At 37.9% G+C, this 15989-nt stretch overlaps 2 protein-coding genes across 6 annotated transcripts in view; one reads left to right on the top strand and one right to left on the bottom strand.

Annotated features, from left to right (window-relative positions):
• Positions 1–15989, top strand: part of LOC110842880 — a 191621-nt gene that overhangs the window by 15769 nt on the left and 159863 nt on the right. For all 5 annotated transcript variants that reach the window (XM_022088736.2, XM_022088735.2, XM_035848647.1 and 2 more), the window contains exons 3-4: positions 13174–13234; positions 13374–13442. In XM_022088736.2, the coding sequence (XP_021944428.1) occupies positions 13174–13234; positions 13374–13442 (130 nt within the window). The remainder of the gene's footprint in view (positions 1–13173; positions 13235–13373; positions 13443–15989) is intronic.
• Positions 9733–10658, bottom strand: LOC110842882. Its single transcript, XM_035848649.1, has 3 exons — positions 10421–10658; positions 10122–10343; positions 9733–10062 (listed from the first exon to the last, which is right to left on the bottom strand). The coding sequence occupies exons 1-3, from the start codon at positions 10638–10640 to the stop codon at positions 9914–9916; spliced, it is 591 nt and encodes a 196-aa protein (XP_035704542.1). The 5' UTR covers positions 10641–10658; the 3' UTR covers positions 9733–9913.

A 15989-nucleotide genomic window follows, 5' to 3' on the forward strand; every position in this document is an offset into this window, starting at 1 on the left:
TATGGACTGCTGGATAAATGAGAGTTGGGAGTGAGAGCCTTGTTGACTGAGGATGAGATTCTCGTTGAATTTCATCCCCCGCATCATTGAAAGGCCGGGCATTATTGCCATTCACCATAGTTTCGCTGGAATTCAGAATTTCAGAGAGAATCCCAGAATTTGGGACATGAAAGGAACAAAGTCCTCATAGACATCACATTTGGTGATATCAGCCACATACACACAAGGAGCAGTAGTACTCGTAGTCGTAGTAGCAGGGACGACGAGGAGGGCCAGGACGGGCAGGCATGGTAAACGGGGCTAGGCCGGTGCTATGGGAAGAAAGGGAACGGGTTCGATCGATCCGAATTGAAATATGCAGATCGGGTGTTTCCATTCTATTGCAACCTTATGCAAAGCACAGCAGCAGCATTGTCAGTCGAGAGAGTGTGGAGATCGATATCCAAAGGCTTAGTTCGTTTCGTCTTCTTGCCGTGGCTGCATTCCCAGGTTGAGTACCTAAGTAAGTAAGCTTAGTCGCTGGATGGATGGAATTTGAAATCCCGAATGTACCAACTACGTACCTCGGCACTCAAGGCACTAGCTAGCACTACAGAAGAGCAGGGTTCTTCAGGGCACAAGCACAAGCATGAGCACAGAAGGTCTCTTATGGTGGAATAAAAATTGAAAAATCGTCCTTCATTTCATTTCCCTGCGGTCGAGCCGAATTATTATTATCAGAGTTGACACTTTGACGGGGAGTTATTGAATGCCTTCCTTCGAACAGGGCTTTGTTACCTTCTCTTCACATTTTATAACCTACATCACTCCCGTCCCGTCATCTTCCACGTACTTACCACACAGCTCTTCCTTTCCAAGCAAAGCACGGTGAGGCTGCCACCAACACAAATACCGTGGATATGTGGAACCTGTCATGTGCTATTAACCAACTAAGCTCCGATGTAGATCCACCAGGATTCCTCTCTGTTTTGTATTGGCTTAGACTACGAAGGTGCAATATTATCACGACGAGGTTGTCTGTCATAATATTTTTCTCGCTTTATGGATCCTGTGATTCTGCTATGATACGATGATTAAGATGACTCCTCCTGATCTTGAACAACTCGCAAGTAGGGGCATTACATAAGTTAGTACCCAATAACAATTTTAGGGTCAGTCACTCTTAAGATCTTGATGCCCAACATCACAAAGCTAACCCGTGACCTTCGAGATTTGTTGACTGGAACCTTGTTCTCTCTCTCTACATTAAAAAATGTTTAAAATTTTATAAATAATTTGTGCTAGTAAAGTTTAAATCCTCGGCTGCACTGTAGTATGCACAGTGAGAACATTATCATATGTGTAAGTAGGGCTTTATGCAGTTTCATAGTCCTAAACTTTACTGCCTTTCGTGTTACGTAGCCAGTTCAAGGTGCAATATGTAGAAGTGCAGATTCTTGTTTGGCAAGTGGATGTAGCGAACTGAACGTAGGAAATGTCATGGGACAACGGAAGAACGAACCCCATAGCTAATGGCTAATTTAATATAACATGAAGCAAGGATGGGCAACCACTAAAATATTTGTGACGATGGGCTCTCCGTAAGAATAAGGTACGTTCTACGGTCTTGCCATGATAACGCTACCGGATTCAAAAGTAGGCATAGAATAAGAATTACTAAACACTTTAACCAGCCACTTACAGCCATCCGAAACTTTCAGTCCGTTGCACGTATGTATCATATTTCGTACCAATGCATGTACATATATGTGTATACAAGCGGATAAAGTGCCATAGTATACATGCAGCAGTAGGCACGACACATGCAACATATTTTACCAACCCATTCAGTTGAAAAGCAGTCGTTCAGTAAATGAAAAGCAATTAACAGATAGCATACCTTCAATTTCATTTCTCAACTCGTCAACCAAATTGCTCTGGCATTTACATTTTAGATTTGTTTCATTCACTAAACTATAGCTAATCCCCTCGGCCTAGCGTATGTAATCAATAATGTTTGGTTTTGGGAGTGTTTGGCAGTTTTGAGATTGCAAAAAATGGTCATTTATTGACATTGTCGAATTAACTGGCAAAGTTGTGTAGCTTTTGTGTCATTGTGGTGGTGGTGGCAGCATAAAATGCCTTTTCGCAAAATTAAATGCCTGCATAGACAAACAAAATGTACAAATCCCATCTTCACGAGGAGAGAAACTGGAACACCGACGAGTGATTCCCAAGGCTACTATTTAAATTCAAGAGTCGGAGAACATTAACGTCCCAATAATTTAAGACAAGTACCTATTTATCCAGGGTTATTAAATGTCAACCGACCTGATCCCCACCAGAGAGTTGTGCGATAGTCATGATGCTGCTTCTGTCCTGTTTTGTGTGTAGCATTATTTCACAAACTTCTCAGCCAGGGAGCAATTACGATTGTGATGCGTCGCTTCTTTCATATACGCTTATTTAATATGACACGAGTCCAAGTAGTGCCAGCTTCCTGCATTAAACAAGATATTCCAGACTTTCCGCATGTACATAATATTATGTAGGTACCTATATTGCGATATGATTCTTTGCTACTTGCATGGCACTCACGTCCTGAATAAATGCAATGACAAACTTATGCATAAAACAATGACCATGCTCACGACTTGGTCGATTTGCAATTGGAACGACTCCGTAAGTACGCGAGTGGCTTAGTCAGCTTTGTTTACAGTTTATGTTGAATAAATAACACAGCATTTCAATCGTTCCGAACGAAATATAATAGTTGACCCAAATGATTTTGCAATTCATTTCCAGTCAGCATGCATGCACTTTAATGACTCAGAATTTAGTCAAACAAATGGTGACGTCTTCTTAACATCCAATCGAATGTCGAGAAATTAAAAAAATAACCAATAGCATGCGATTTCAAAAAATAGTAAAATTGTCATTCAATATCCTATAAAATGATAATATAAAATTTTTGTTAAAAATTATCTGTAATTAAAAGTTAACTTGTGATCTGAATTGTTAAAGTCTCCATTCTTTCGTAATGAGTATAACGCTTTTCATTCTTTTAACATGCGTAACAATAAATAATAACAAAAATTGGCCCGTCAATATAATTGGAACAAAGTTTATATAACGCATACGTCAAGTTTAAAATTATTTTATGACTCCAAGCTCGGTAGTTAAACTTGTACCGTCCAAAGAGACGCCAGTCAGTGGTTGGTTGGTATATGCATCATCTTGTAGTCAGAAAGTCAATTCTCGGTGTGGGATCAGATCGGGGAACCTGATCAGCGAAAAGTCATCACATCAGTTTAAATGATTATAAAGACCGGCTGCATATTTTATCGTGAAGTTGAGCCTGACTGTCTCGTTATTATTATTAAAGGAGAAGACAAGAGGGGATGATAATGGGGAGAATGGTGTGCTACATAGAAGAGAAGATTTGAAGTTTGAAACTAATGAACAAAAGCTTTCATTTTATTCAAAGGTAGAGAAGCTCGCCGTACGGACTGACTGACTCCTGAGCCGAGAGTTCAGACCCATTTTGGTGTCTGTAGGTATTTAATTTCATATTGGAGACTTTACCCCATCAGAGATTTTAGTTCACTTCAATTTCTGTCCTCCCTTTTGACTCTCTTTGATCTGTCCCGCTTGTCGTAAATTGAAAATAAAAGACTGTAATAATAATCACATTCTGAAAATATTCCAACTTCTTTAGTGAACAATTTTCACAAAGCGAAAGTTATCCTTCTCGTCGTCGTCGTCATCATCATCATCTTCTTCTTCATCTTCTTCTCGTACTACATAAGCATCCAAAACTTGATGTCATACCATTCGGCCGTCTTATCCTAGCTGCTGGGGTGCTTTGTAGTGATGGGTGGTTTGATGATTCTTTGCTTTAGTTCACATCTCGTCTTATTTTATTTCTCAAATTCTCAAGCCTCTTCTCAAGTCAAAAAGCAATCTCAAGATTAAAGAAATTATACGATGAAGCATGGACTGGATGATATGAGGCTGCTCGTCAGTCGTCGTCGTCGTCGTCGTCGTGTATCATATAATCCTCCAACCAGCTAGCGACCTCTTATTATAATGATTTAACGTGAATGTCTCATCCTTTTGAAAATTATTCTCTCACTCATCTCATCTCAACCTTTGTGATACCCAAGCAAGCAAGCAAGTTGGTTCTCTCACAACAACACAAATTTCAAAGAAGAATAGTGAATAGTAGTTTTGTTATGTTTTTTTTTGTAGCTTTACAACGATTGATAAGTCAAAGTCGGGGTTGACTGAAATCTTTAAAGCAGAAACTTCAAAGGGTTCGAAGGATGGTGATTGGTTTGCATCTAGTTTGTACCCATTCTTTTAATGTTACATTTTAAGACTCTTCCTTCCCATTGTTGGAAATGTTTTTGAACACAACATTGTTGCTGAGCCATGATGGGAGAATTCTGGTGGACAAAGTCATCATACCTGTTTTATATAGATTTTCTCATAAAATCAGCAAAGATGTGGTGCATTAAACCAAAATCATCACATCAAAACACAATAACAAAAAATATTCATTGTAACGAATCTTTAAGATCGATCCCCGATTGAATTGATGGCCATATAGTTTGATATTTTTATAATAAGAAGAAATACATTGGTTATGCCTGTTGTACGGCAGAAAATTTCAGATTAAAACTGGTATTTCCAACCCTCGATCAAGCACCAATTGTTATTTTATATAAGAGGAGAGAATACTAATGGTAAGTGTTATGATGTGTTGTGTTATATATTTTATTACAGGATAATGCTCAACAAGAGTTGTTGCTTGATGTGAGGAGAGTCATTTGTTCGACGCATGTTGTACATCCATGGCTGGTTTGGCTCATCGTTTCGTTGCATTGTGCTGTAGTCGGTGGTTGTTTGAATCATCGTATAATTATTATTGGCTGGGTTGGCCTCGGTGAATGTTGAATATTTTAAGGATTACACGGTATGAGATGAGAATGTTTGGGTCACGATACTATTTAGATGATGCCATGCAGATTCTTTATAATCAAGGCCCCATCTTCCCATCCAATCTCTCCTCTGCTTGGCTCAGGACTTTTTTAAGTGTAAAGAAAAAATTGAATTACCTAATTGGTAAATTCCACAACATAAGTTTACCGGCATATTTGAGTGCATAATCGCTGATAATAATTTTTAATAAATTATTGCAAATTTAAACTTGGTGATTTTACACTTTTCAAATTGATCCCTCTAAATGAATAATTCTAAATGCATATTATGACTAAAAATCACGTGAAAGCAGAAAACCTAGCATTTAAGCAGTTTATATGCACTAACAAGTACGCAGTATGACAAGAACCATACAAGTCCTTGTGTAAGGCGATTTACCACTATACAGTACCAATAAAGTTTTGCCTATTTCTGACCCTAATCAGGCGGGTAGCCAATAATTTTCTGTTACTGCAGCTATCGCATTTGGCATCCCCTACTGTTATTTACTGCGAGAGGGTCCTGTTAGATGTAAGGATGGATTATTACTTACATCACTAAAAGGTCCAATATCCAACACACCAGGCGAAAGTAACGACCTGAATCGTCATACCTTCGACTTATTTACAGTATTGTGCAATTCGTGAAATGCGCATTCACATGTTTCCATAAATGAGACCTCTTGCTGCTCCTCAGTCCATGAGAGAGAGAGACTCGGTCAATCAAGCAAACGAAGCGAAAAACCAGGCTTGCAACAAAACTGCAGGCTTGGCAAATTTATTGTAAGGACTCATTATGAAGTCTTGCTTGATGCAATTAGCAAGATGGATTTTTGCTTTGATGGTTCCATAATTCCGTCCATATTGCTTCTTTGTCAGTCGTCTTTTAAAATTGGCTTGCCTGTAAAAGTCGAACGCTTTCACGTCACGTAGCAGGAGAATTTTATACCATTATTATTGATCTTTCGTGGAATGTACACCCACGATTTCTAAAAATGTCTCACGCACGAGTATTGAATGAGTTTGTGCAGCCGACAGAGCCACAACTATTTATTTGATTTAGCTCATACGGAATAAAGTTTGGTCCAAAGGACAACACAAAAGTTATGAATCGAGAAAGCAGTGGTTGCAACGATTTCTCTCCTGCTTTTGACGTAAATGTTGGACATGGTCGTGCACGTCGTAATCGACCTCCATCCAGCATGCTTCCAAGTAGGGGAGTAAAAGCAGAGCAAATGCAGAGATACATGGATGGCTGACTTGGTGGGGTGGTAAAGAGGAACGAGTTCATCCGATTTCCGAGCTTTCCTACGCTACCCGGCACCCGGACTTGTGATGAATAAAGTTTTATGCTCCTCATCCCATGCACCCGAGGCAACTATATTTAATGACTCACTCTGCCTGTCTTCCTGCAAAACTGTGCATAACGATGGCCCCTTTGCCTCTGCCCCTACGCAGTCATGGGCGATAACCCAAATTTAGTATGATTTCTCTCGGCTTAAATAAAACTAAATTTAAGGACATGCAGATACGTTTTTAATGCTAAAATAAATATTTCCATTTTTTGATAGAGTGTGTGGAAGGTATCCTTAATATTTAAAAGTTTAATACCTAATTCATTTGGTGGATCATTGTCATCATTGTTTGGTTAAACTTACCTTATATAAACAGCTTATCCGTCTGGATAAACATTTTTTGAGACGACTGGGAAGGTCACGAAACGGTCAAACGTCGAAATAATTATAACATGTGGGGCATCATTTTAAAGATATTTCAAAGCATAATTTAACATCATTATTTTAGAATTTTAAGGTCACAAGGTCACGAAACGGGCCAATGGGGCAATGTGAGCTTATCTTAAGAAATGATAGATATGGCGTTATTAAATATATTACCCAAAATGATCTCATATTCCTCCAATCGATCGTAAACATGTTCATTGTTGCACAATTCTGCTATGCTCAACAATTTAACATGTCATCAGCTACTTTCAACACTAGCTTCGCTCACTTTGTTGAATCCGTGTCGTGCAATAGTTTATTCTCATCTGGTTTTAATTTTGCAAGTTTGCAACTTCCTTCTGCCCCATCCTGTTTTTTGTCCATGTTCACTCCCTACCTTCTGAACACAATGAGAGTGTGATGGCAGAGATATGTGTGTAGGAAAGAACAGGGGATGAGAGGAGGTAAAGCAATGTCAAATTCCTCCATTCTTTCAACACTAATCACTTTTCTTGAATGTATCCTCCAACCACCATCACCGAGTCGAGCTACTGTTTGTTGGCTACTGAGTATCACGACTACTTTTAATCAAGATTCTAATTCAAACATTCCAAGCAAGAAAATGTGTTGTTCATAAATAAATGAATTATTCTTGCTGCTACGGCTGCTAGTTCTGGCTGTTCTTCATAGGTCTCTACGTCTAAATACGTTGACTAATCCTAAGAATAAATTGGGGGCCACATGTTCGCTCATTCTAATTTAAGGAACATGAATATATTACTTCACATTCTCCTTGACGATGAGTAGGCATTTGATGTAATGTCAGTCACTCACTCACTCTGGATCAGTCAGTGGATCTTACAATTTGAATCAATTGGTTAATTACTACACGTATCAGTTGTATGCAAATAAATATATGTGCATTTTCAGAAGTGTGTACATAAATATAAGTAAATGCTAAGATTCCATAGATTTCCCATTTCTTGTTACCTAAAGAGAAGTTTTGATGTCAGACTTTCCTTGTTACATTGACATGGTGCATAACTGACCACGCCAAACAATGTAATTAATTGCATTGTTTGACGTGGTATCACTCAATGCACACAAACATTTCGCCATACATCAATTTATTTGGATTTTTATAACATTCCACTTTTCGTTATATAAATTATGAATGAAACCAAAATGAAACTCGTTATTTTTTCCTGTGCCAAAGAGTTATTATTTTTATGAATGGCTTTGCATTTGAGATTTACTCATAATGGAATGGATGGGATGAATAGTTTGTAATTTCTATTTTGTTGCAGACTTGGTCATTAACCTTTCCCAATGGCATTGTGGCTTACGACAAAATTCTTTAGGGCAACTATGCGAAAATAATACTAATTTACTTGATAAAGTTGAAATATCACGAGAAGATAATTTAAATGGCAATGGACCTTTTACCCAACTTCTTAATAGTTTTCTAACCACACCTAAGCAAATGAGGTGCATGTAGTCAAGAGGAACCGAAGAAATCATCAAAATTTTAAGCTCCGTAAACGGGGAAATGCCTACATGGTGGTGTTTATCTTTTTGAACATAAAAATCTTGATCTGTCGTAAGTGGACTATCGAATGTTCTGAAAATTACACGTCCCTTCCAGAAACCTGGATCTATACATTTCTCGCATCCATTGTATGCATTATGACTTTTACATTGCTTTAAAAAACTCCTGGCTGGCGCATCAGCTATTATTTTTGAAACCTTACAAAATATTTTCAAATTATTGTAACTAATCCCAACTCGCAAACTTTTTAACTCTGCTATCAAATCCATCAAGTATTCGTCAATACTTTCTGGTTTTGTCTTGCCATAAAATAAACCCACGACAAATACGCCGTACGTACTTTCTTCACACTTTGCTTGAATTGGCCAAAACTGGTTACTGTTACTCTTAGAAATGGGCAATCCATCAAAACTAAATATAAGGTTTAATTTAATTTCGCTACCAGAAGCAAGAATACAATTGGAATCTATTTGCCGTTTTATATTTTGAATAACATCAAAGTGTGCATATTGACCCTGACCGATAGTTTTCATAGAGTATTTAATTGAGTTTTTAAGCAATGTCCTACTATCCAATGGAAGAAATCTAAATTCTTGATAAAAGTTAAATATGCGTAGAAGATCGTTTAAAGCTACTCCCGTTATGTTATGTCGAAGCGACCAGTCCCTCAAGTCCCGTGTTAAATCTAAATTATTTTCTACTACACCATTGTCGCTTAGTGAATCGGAAACTAATGGCTCGTCACTATTATGGATAACATTACTGCTTCTATCATTATTGCTAATATTACTACCTGAATCGCTATCCTCAACGACAGAATCACATATATCTAAATTTACAAGATTATTACTAATAGCAGGTATGTTTTTTGCACGAGTGAGATTCTCTCTAACCCGTTTTGCAATTATTCGCCTAATGTTGATTTTCCATCTCGATCCATGATTATGATGCAATTCCCGAGGGAGCGTCGTCGTTGCACCTACTTTTTGAAGAACGAAACCAATTCATTGCTGCAGTTTGAATTATATCATCGGTGGGAATACGGCCGTTGGGATTTTTGGGATCGGGAACGGACTCAACTGTAAAGACGTTTCGCACGGTTTCTGAAATTTGCAATCCAATTAAACATTAAATAGAGACCAACAATTAGAAAATGTTCTTCATTTTAGAATATATTTTAGCACCTTTTACGACTTCCAATAGTTTTAGGTTTTTCATCGATGTCTTGTTTCCTTTACCCGTAAAATTAATTCGCCTGCCAAATTCATTCGTAAATAATTTTTTCAAGATTTTTCTAGTGCTCGCCTCGATCTGTGTCGCAGTTGAAAATGCCAAATATTCAACCTAGTATCAAATATAAGAAAAAACATTAAAGTTTAATTATGCATGTAAAATATCTCGATTAAATCGTACCAGTAATTCGCGATTTGAATTCACCTCGAGCCAAGATTCAAACTCCGCCAGTGCTACCTCGTTGTCGAGGGGTAATTTTGGAATGGCACTGAAATTGGGAGCCTTCCTACCATCCGGCCTTTGTTTCACATTAATCAGTAAAGCCTTAATGTCTTTAATGTCTTCAGCCTGCTTTTCCAACAAAGTTAGCACACTTTGCGTTGTCCCTGCAACGTGATTACAAAGCGTTAACATAATACATCAATTTTAATAAAATTATTTTGCTTGTACTAACTTGAAATCAACAGCCGTAAATCATTTAACTCCTGCGAATTTACAACAACAAAAGAGGTGTCTCCAGTTTCACCTTGATTTCCTACTTGTAGATTGCTTTGCTCTTCAGTTTCGGGAATTATTTCAGGAATGCTCAATGGTTGGTCTAAAAAGCATCACCATAATGATTAGTATAAAATATTTGTGGCAGTATTATAAGCCTACCCAGCTCCAAATTATCCAGAAGTGAGCCAGACGGAGGACTGTTTTTGTTCGCGTCGCTATCCTCCTCATCGGATGAAGACGTTACATCCCCTCGTGTGCTGCTGGGCTGAATATCGGGAATTATCTTCTTGCTCCTTAATCTGCTTTCTGGTTCTGTTTCACTTTCCAAGTTGGAAGTGTCCTCGGCTACTTGAAGTTTTTTTGTCGCAACTTCATAATCATCTAAAATAATGATATTTGTTAGTAAATGTAAAATAATTGGAATGACTTCTCATAATTTGAATTAAATAGCTATTTACCGTAATTCCCAATAATCCTGGCGTAGCTAACTCTTCCCCACTTGACATCAGGAATAGCAGTGCCCTTTTTTATCAAATTTCTAATACTTGGCCCAGAGTTTGGTGGCCAGAGACAAACTTTCTCTGCGGGGATAACCCAGTGACTTAGAACAAGCTCCACAGGCACTGAATTGTATTTATCAGGGGGGAATTCAATTATGTAATATTTTTTTCGCGACATTTACTGGTATGAATAAAACCAGGGAAATCCTCCAAGGAAACGGGAAAAGGGAAAGGCATTTGCCTGAGGGAAAGTCTCACAGGTCAAGGCTATTGCTCCTTTTCGTATGAATAAACTTTTACCTTTCTCGCCAGGCAAATCCCCTTGGTTTCGGGCAAATCCCCTGACTTCAATTACATGTAATTAAAATAATACCATCGCAACGAACACAAATGCATTTCAAAAATTTCTCTGACCATGATTTTGATCAAATTCTTAAAGAAATGTCCCCCAATGACCCCCACTGGTTTGTGATGTTCGCTAAAAAGGCTAAAATTCGGTATCGGCGCATCTCAGAATTGCAAAAATCAAGGAAATTTCAGCGTTGTTTTGTTGTATATAAGTGTATTTAATTTAATCTATTTTTGATTTTTTGAACACCCTCCAAACTCACTCAGACTAACCTGGAAAAAACCACCTTCAAATGCTCGCCAAAAATCAAATTGTTCTCGGAATTTAAAAACTCTTTTACGATTATTGTCCCATACAGTTATTTTATAATATTCAAGATCAAACTCATTTTTGAATTTTTTATAGATTTTCAAAAATTTCCTAACCAGGAAAAATACTAAAATTCTAACCTCCTAACTTTGTATAAAGCTAAAAATTTTCGAATTTTGAAACCTCCCTTTTTGTAAAATATGCACGACGATGAATGGGTTTCAAAATCGCCATTTATATGGAGGAATGGAAAGTTGAGACACAAAAATTCAAACTCAAAACCCACATGCAATGGACCCTTAAACGGCGAATAAATGAGCGAAAGCATTATTTAATTAGAATCTTGGAAAATTTTCAACATTTATATGCAACTTGCGCGATACCGGTAGCATGACCAGTTGGCCGAAATCTGAATTTAAAAATATTTCAGAAAATATTTTCAGGTTTTCAATGAAAATATAAAATACATTTTTTCGATGTCGATAGCAAATAAAAATCTATATTTTTGTCGATAAATCTGGTTTTGTGAGTTTCAAAGCCCTAACATGTCCAACTAGTGTCCAACATTCATAAAAAGTACAACAGATGCTTAAAAACTAAGTTTTATTGCTAATTTTGTTAGTTGGGGTCAGCATAGTAGCTGATCGGTATTTTTTGGGGAGATTGCCTGAAGGAAGGGCTTTCACCATGGTTTTATTCATACGAAAATCCCCGTCTCCAGGGAAAATCTTGAGGTTGAGGGAAAAGCTATTCCCTTTTTTCTTTCCCTCGGGGAAAAGCAAATGCCCAAATTTTTATTCATATATATTGGGGCATTCTCCTCAATTCGGAAAAAGGATTTCCCTGGTTTTATTCATATCACCCATTGAGACAACAGATAAATTAACAGGGAATTAAATTAACAGGGAATTTACGAGACTGCGAGGGTGGGAGAGAAAAGGAAATACCACGCTTCTCTTAGATTCAAACTCTCGCGCGTTGCCTGTCTCTTCGCACCCACCATTCATTGTGTATAAATTGCATGATTTTAACGCCTCATGTAATGTGGGTATTGACAAGATATTGGTGCGGTATTTTTACGCAATATCTCAGCACGTTTGGGTGGAATAATTTTTCAACCATAGGTTACAGTTTTTTAATGCAAATTTAGCGTGTCTCACGGTGCACACCAAACTTAGCACAAAATTTATGCAATAATCACGCCTTTTTTTGTTTGTTAAAAATTTTCACCATGGATGCGTTACTTTGACGCAAAAGTAATAATTTTTGTTGATCGGGTTTGTAGTCATTATATTGTTTATGCACATATTCATACGTAGAGTTTTTTGTGTTAATCCCAGTCTGCAAGTAGGCTATTCAAATACAAGAAAATTTGGGAATGGAAAGAGGAAATCTGATTATCCCCTTGAAATTACGACAGAGGAGATGATACAGTAGGACGGTCAAACTGGTCTCTTTAGTAAAATCCTTGAATAAAAAGCAGAAACACTACAATAATTCTAAATCAATGCGCAAAACAAATAAAACAAAGTCAACCAAAGTTTGCTTGCTTAAAGTCTCAACCACAAGAATAATGTTGAAAACTTGTGCATCCTCTAAATGCGATGAAGCCATGTATTCCCCAGCGTATTATTATATAACCAATGCCAGATTATCCTGAAGATGGAACATTATTTATTTATTTTTGCTTCTCCTTTAACTATGACTTAAGGAGCTGAAGGAACGGTTGATTTGTCTGAGATGCCCATATGCATATTATTTATTTGTGTATTTGTATAAAGCTGTAGTAAAATACTTTGTTGCTCTCAAAGTGATTTAAAGATGCCTCGCTTGTTCAATTCCTTTTTCTTCCATGATTACATACTTGCGTATTTTATTTGCTCGCTCCCAATATCATGCACATCTCTCACGTATATGAATGTACGTACCTACACACAAGAATACTGCGTAGGATGAAAGTAACTCTCCATTTAAGAGCCTTGTTCCATTAAACATGACTAATTTAAAGTTTATGGTTCAAGGTAATTAATCAGTTTGATTTCTTTTTGCACAGGCACAAGTCGACCACGAGATACAAAGTGGTGAACCCTACGGCTTTCCAGGAGAAAATAACGGTACGAATAATTTATTTACATAACGTTTATAATAATTAAGATTATGTATTTATATGGATTGATGCATTTATTATCTTGACAAATCTTAAACTTTTTTATACCGTGATATTTTTAATCATCATCACCATATTTGTATCAGATCACGACTCTGGGACCGAATCTGACGACGAGAGCGGCGAAACCAACTGTTTTCCAGGAGATAATAACGGTAAGACAATTAATCCAAGTTCACATTAAGCCTGATAATTTGACCGGAATGCAAATCTGGTTTTGTTTCATTGCGTCCTCCCCTGCGGAACTGTTGATAGTTGATACTTTACTTGACTTGGCGTAATCCATTGGTCACGCTGTGCCAGGCAAACCAGGATTCCTCAATTTATGTTCTGACTGGCTCTTCTTTGTCCATTACTTTTCTTTTGTGTTTAAATTCATCAAGATTTCAAATATCTTTGTTCTCTCTCTCACTAATGCCACCACCGCATTTACACCCCACCAGCGAGTTTTAGTTAGTTGTATTATGCTCAACGTTTTAGACGTTGTGTATACCGTATGTATGTATGTAGTAAAGTTGAAGGTACATATATTGTAGGAGATGCAACCACTTTTCATTTTTCGTGAAAGGGGCAGTTGCATTTGAGGGTGGTGAGAGTAAGGAAGTTACGGGTTCAAATTACCAACTTGCCACACATGTGTATGAACTATATGTAGGAAAGGAGCAGCAGTTGGTAGCCGTGCTGGGCTTAAGTTGGTTTATGGGCAGAGACAGAGAAAGAAAAGACGACGTGTAGAAGTAGCGAGGCAAGAGTGGATATCTTGTGTAAAGGATGCAAGAATAGCAAAAAGAGGTTGAACGTGGATCCGGTGCAAACTGCCGACAGCACATGCATACAAATTTAGTCTCCCTTTAATGTCGATGTTCAAGGAATATATATTTTGAAATATTTTTAGAAATAAGAAAAGTGTAGGGCATAAGACAGACCTGTCTAAATTCTAGATTTTTATCAACTCTAAACCTGCTGCACTGTCTGATCGGTCGTCTCATGGTTGAGGTTTTTATTCCCTTCCAAGTAAGTATGTCTTCTCGCTTATGGGTCTTACTTAGCAGACAAGGTAGCAGCAGCAGCAAACGAAGAAAAAAGGGAAAAAAACTCGAGAAACTTTAGAATCTTTGAGCCAATACCGTTTGATGTGTGCCATATATTCCAGTTTTAGTCTACCTTTGTGATTATTTTGAAGTCGAATGTATATGTATATGTATGTACATCGACTCCTCTCTGGCCAAGTCATATCAAAACTCAATATGTCGTAAAATACCTTCGAATGTCATATCGTTCACTTGAGGAAAATCATGTTGATTTTTTTCCCTTTCTGTGAATGCTTTTTCCTATGTGCACAGCAGAAATATATGTGCATGAAGATATATCGATATGTATGTAGCTTGTGCGTCTGATTCTGATTTGAATGCTACATTGAGGGCATATAAAAAGGGGATGGGGGCAAAGGAAATAAATGAAAATTGAACTCTTTCTCCGAGAGTCGAAGAGACAAAGAGCTTTTGATTTCACAGAAGAATGGCACAGATGAAACGAAATGAGATGAGGTGACAATGAAATGACAATACTCACTCCAGCAGACCATGATTCTTTTCCCTCTGTCTGCTGCTATGTACGACCTATGGCGTGGCATCACCATTGCTTAGCCTGCCTGGGAAGAGGAGCAGCAGCAGCAGCAGCAGAATCATATACTGGTGGGAAAGTGTAATGGCAAAATTGAATGAGTTTTCACATTTCGTTATTTTCTCCTCGAAAGTGGTGTCGCTCTCTGCTTTGCTTTACTTTCCCCGAGTATGAAATGATTCCATTTCCACTCGGCAGTTGGTTGTGGTGGAAGAGAAAGGAAGAAGCTAGAGTCCGCAGTGCACAATAAACCCATCCATTCTGGGCAGGTGGGTGGTGGGTGGGTTTTGTCAGTGCTTTCAGAGGAAGGAAGGATGCAAGTGTGGATAGTAATGGAAAATGATATTTCTTGTCTTTTTGTCCCACTTACTGCTCCACACTTTGAATGCCACCCTACCCGAAACGGGCACATCGTACACTTTCACAGATTCTCTCCTGTCTTTAAAGACGGCACAAAAGATATAGCAGCAGCGTTTCTTCTTGTCCTCGTAGGAAAGTACGTGGGGGCTGCTGCGAGTAGAGTTGGTTGCAAGTAACTCAATACTCATTTATTATTTCTTTCCGCTAATGCACTGCACTTGGTTCCTGCTGGCTGCTCTGTTGCTCAAATTCGTATATCAAAATAACACGAGGGACACTGAGGAACCCAGCAGATAAACAACTGCTGCAGACCAAGAGAAAAGATTGAACATAATTTATATCAATTTTTAGTCAGAGGCTGGTCTTACGGAAGCATCGTCTTGGTCGTTCTAGCCGTTTGTCTGCAAGCACGCTCTTCATGCTTATCAGATTGTGCTCCAATTCGGTGCAGATGTGTATATCGAGTCAAATTAAAGTGCGACTACGCCAGACTCAGCCCGTTTAGATGGATGGGATCTTTTTTTAAATAGCAAGGTGAAATTTTACAGAGGTTCGAAAAAAGAAATTCTCAAATTGAGGTACTCCAATAGTTAAGATACCTAAGCAGTTGGTTATTTTTTATGAACAAAAATGACTTTGACAAAAAATGAAATTATATGATAATGACTTGATGTTTCCGCGAATATAAATGCGAGGGAACCTTCACCGATTTTGAACTT

Source organism: Folsomia candida, unplaced genomic scaffold (genome assembly GCF_002217175.1).
Source record: "Folsomia candida strain VU population unplaced genomic scaffold, ASM221717v1 Fcan01_Sc002, whole genome shotgun sequence".
Lineage (NCBI taxonomy): Eukaryota > Metazoa > Arthropoda > Collembola > Entomobryomorpha > Isotomidae > Folsomia > Folsomia candida.

What these genes read in the sequence shown, in the direction of transcription:
- LOC110842882 (XM_035848649.1), bottom strand. Translation starts at nt 10,640, where the DNA reads ATGTCGCGAAAAAAATATTACATAATTGAATTCCCCCCTGATAAATAC. An exon ending in CAGGATTATTGGGAATTACG is followed by an intron (nt 10,344 to 10,420) that starts GTAAATAGCTAT and finishes TCATTATTTTAG; the next exon opens with ATGATTATGAAGTTGCGACA. An exon ending in TCTGGATAATTTGGAGCTGG is followed by an intron (nt 10,063 to 10,121) that starts GTAGGCTTATAA and finishes GATGCTTTTTAG; the next exon opens with ACCAACCATTGAGCATTCCT.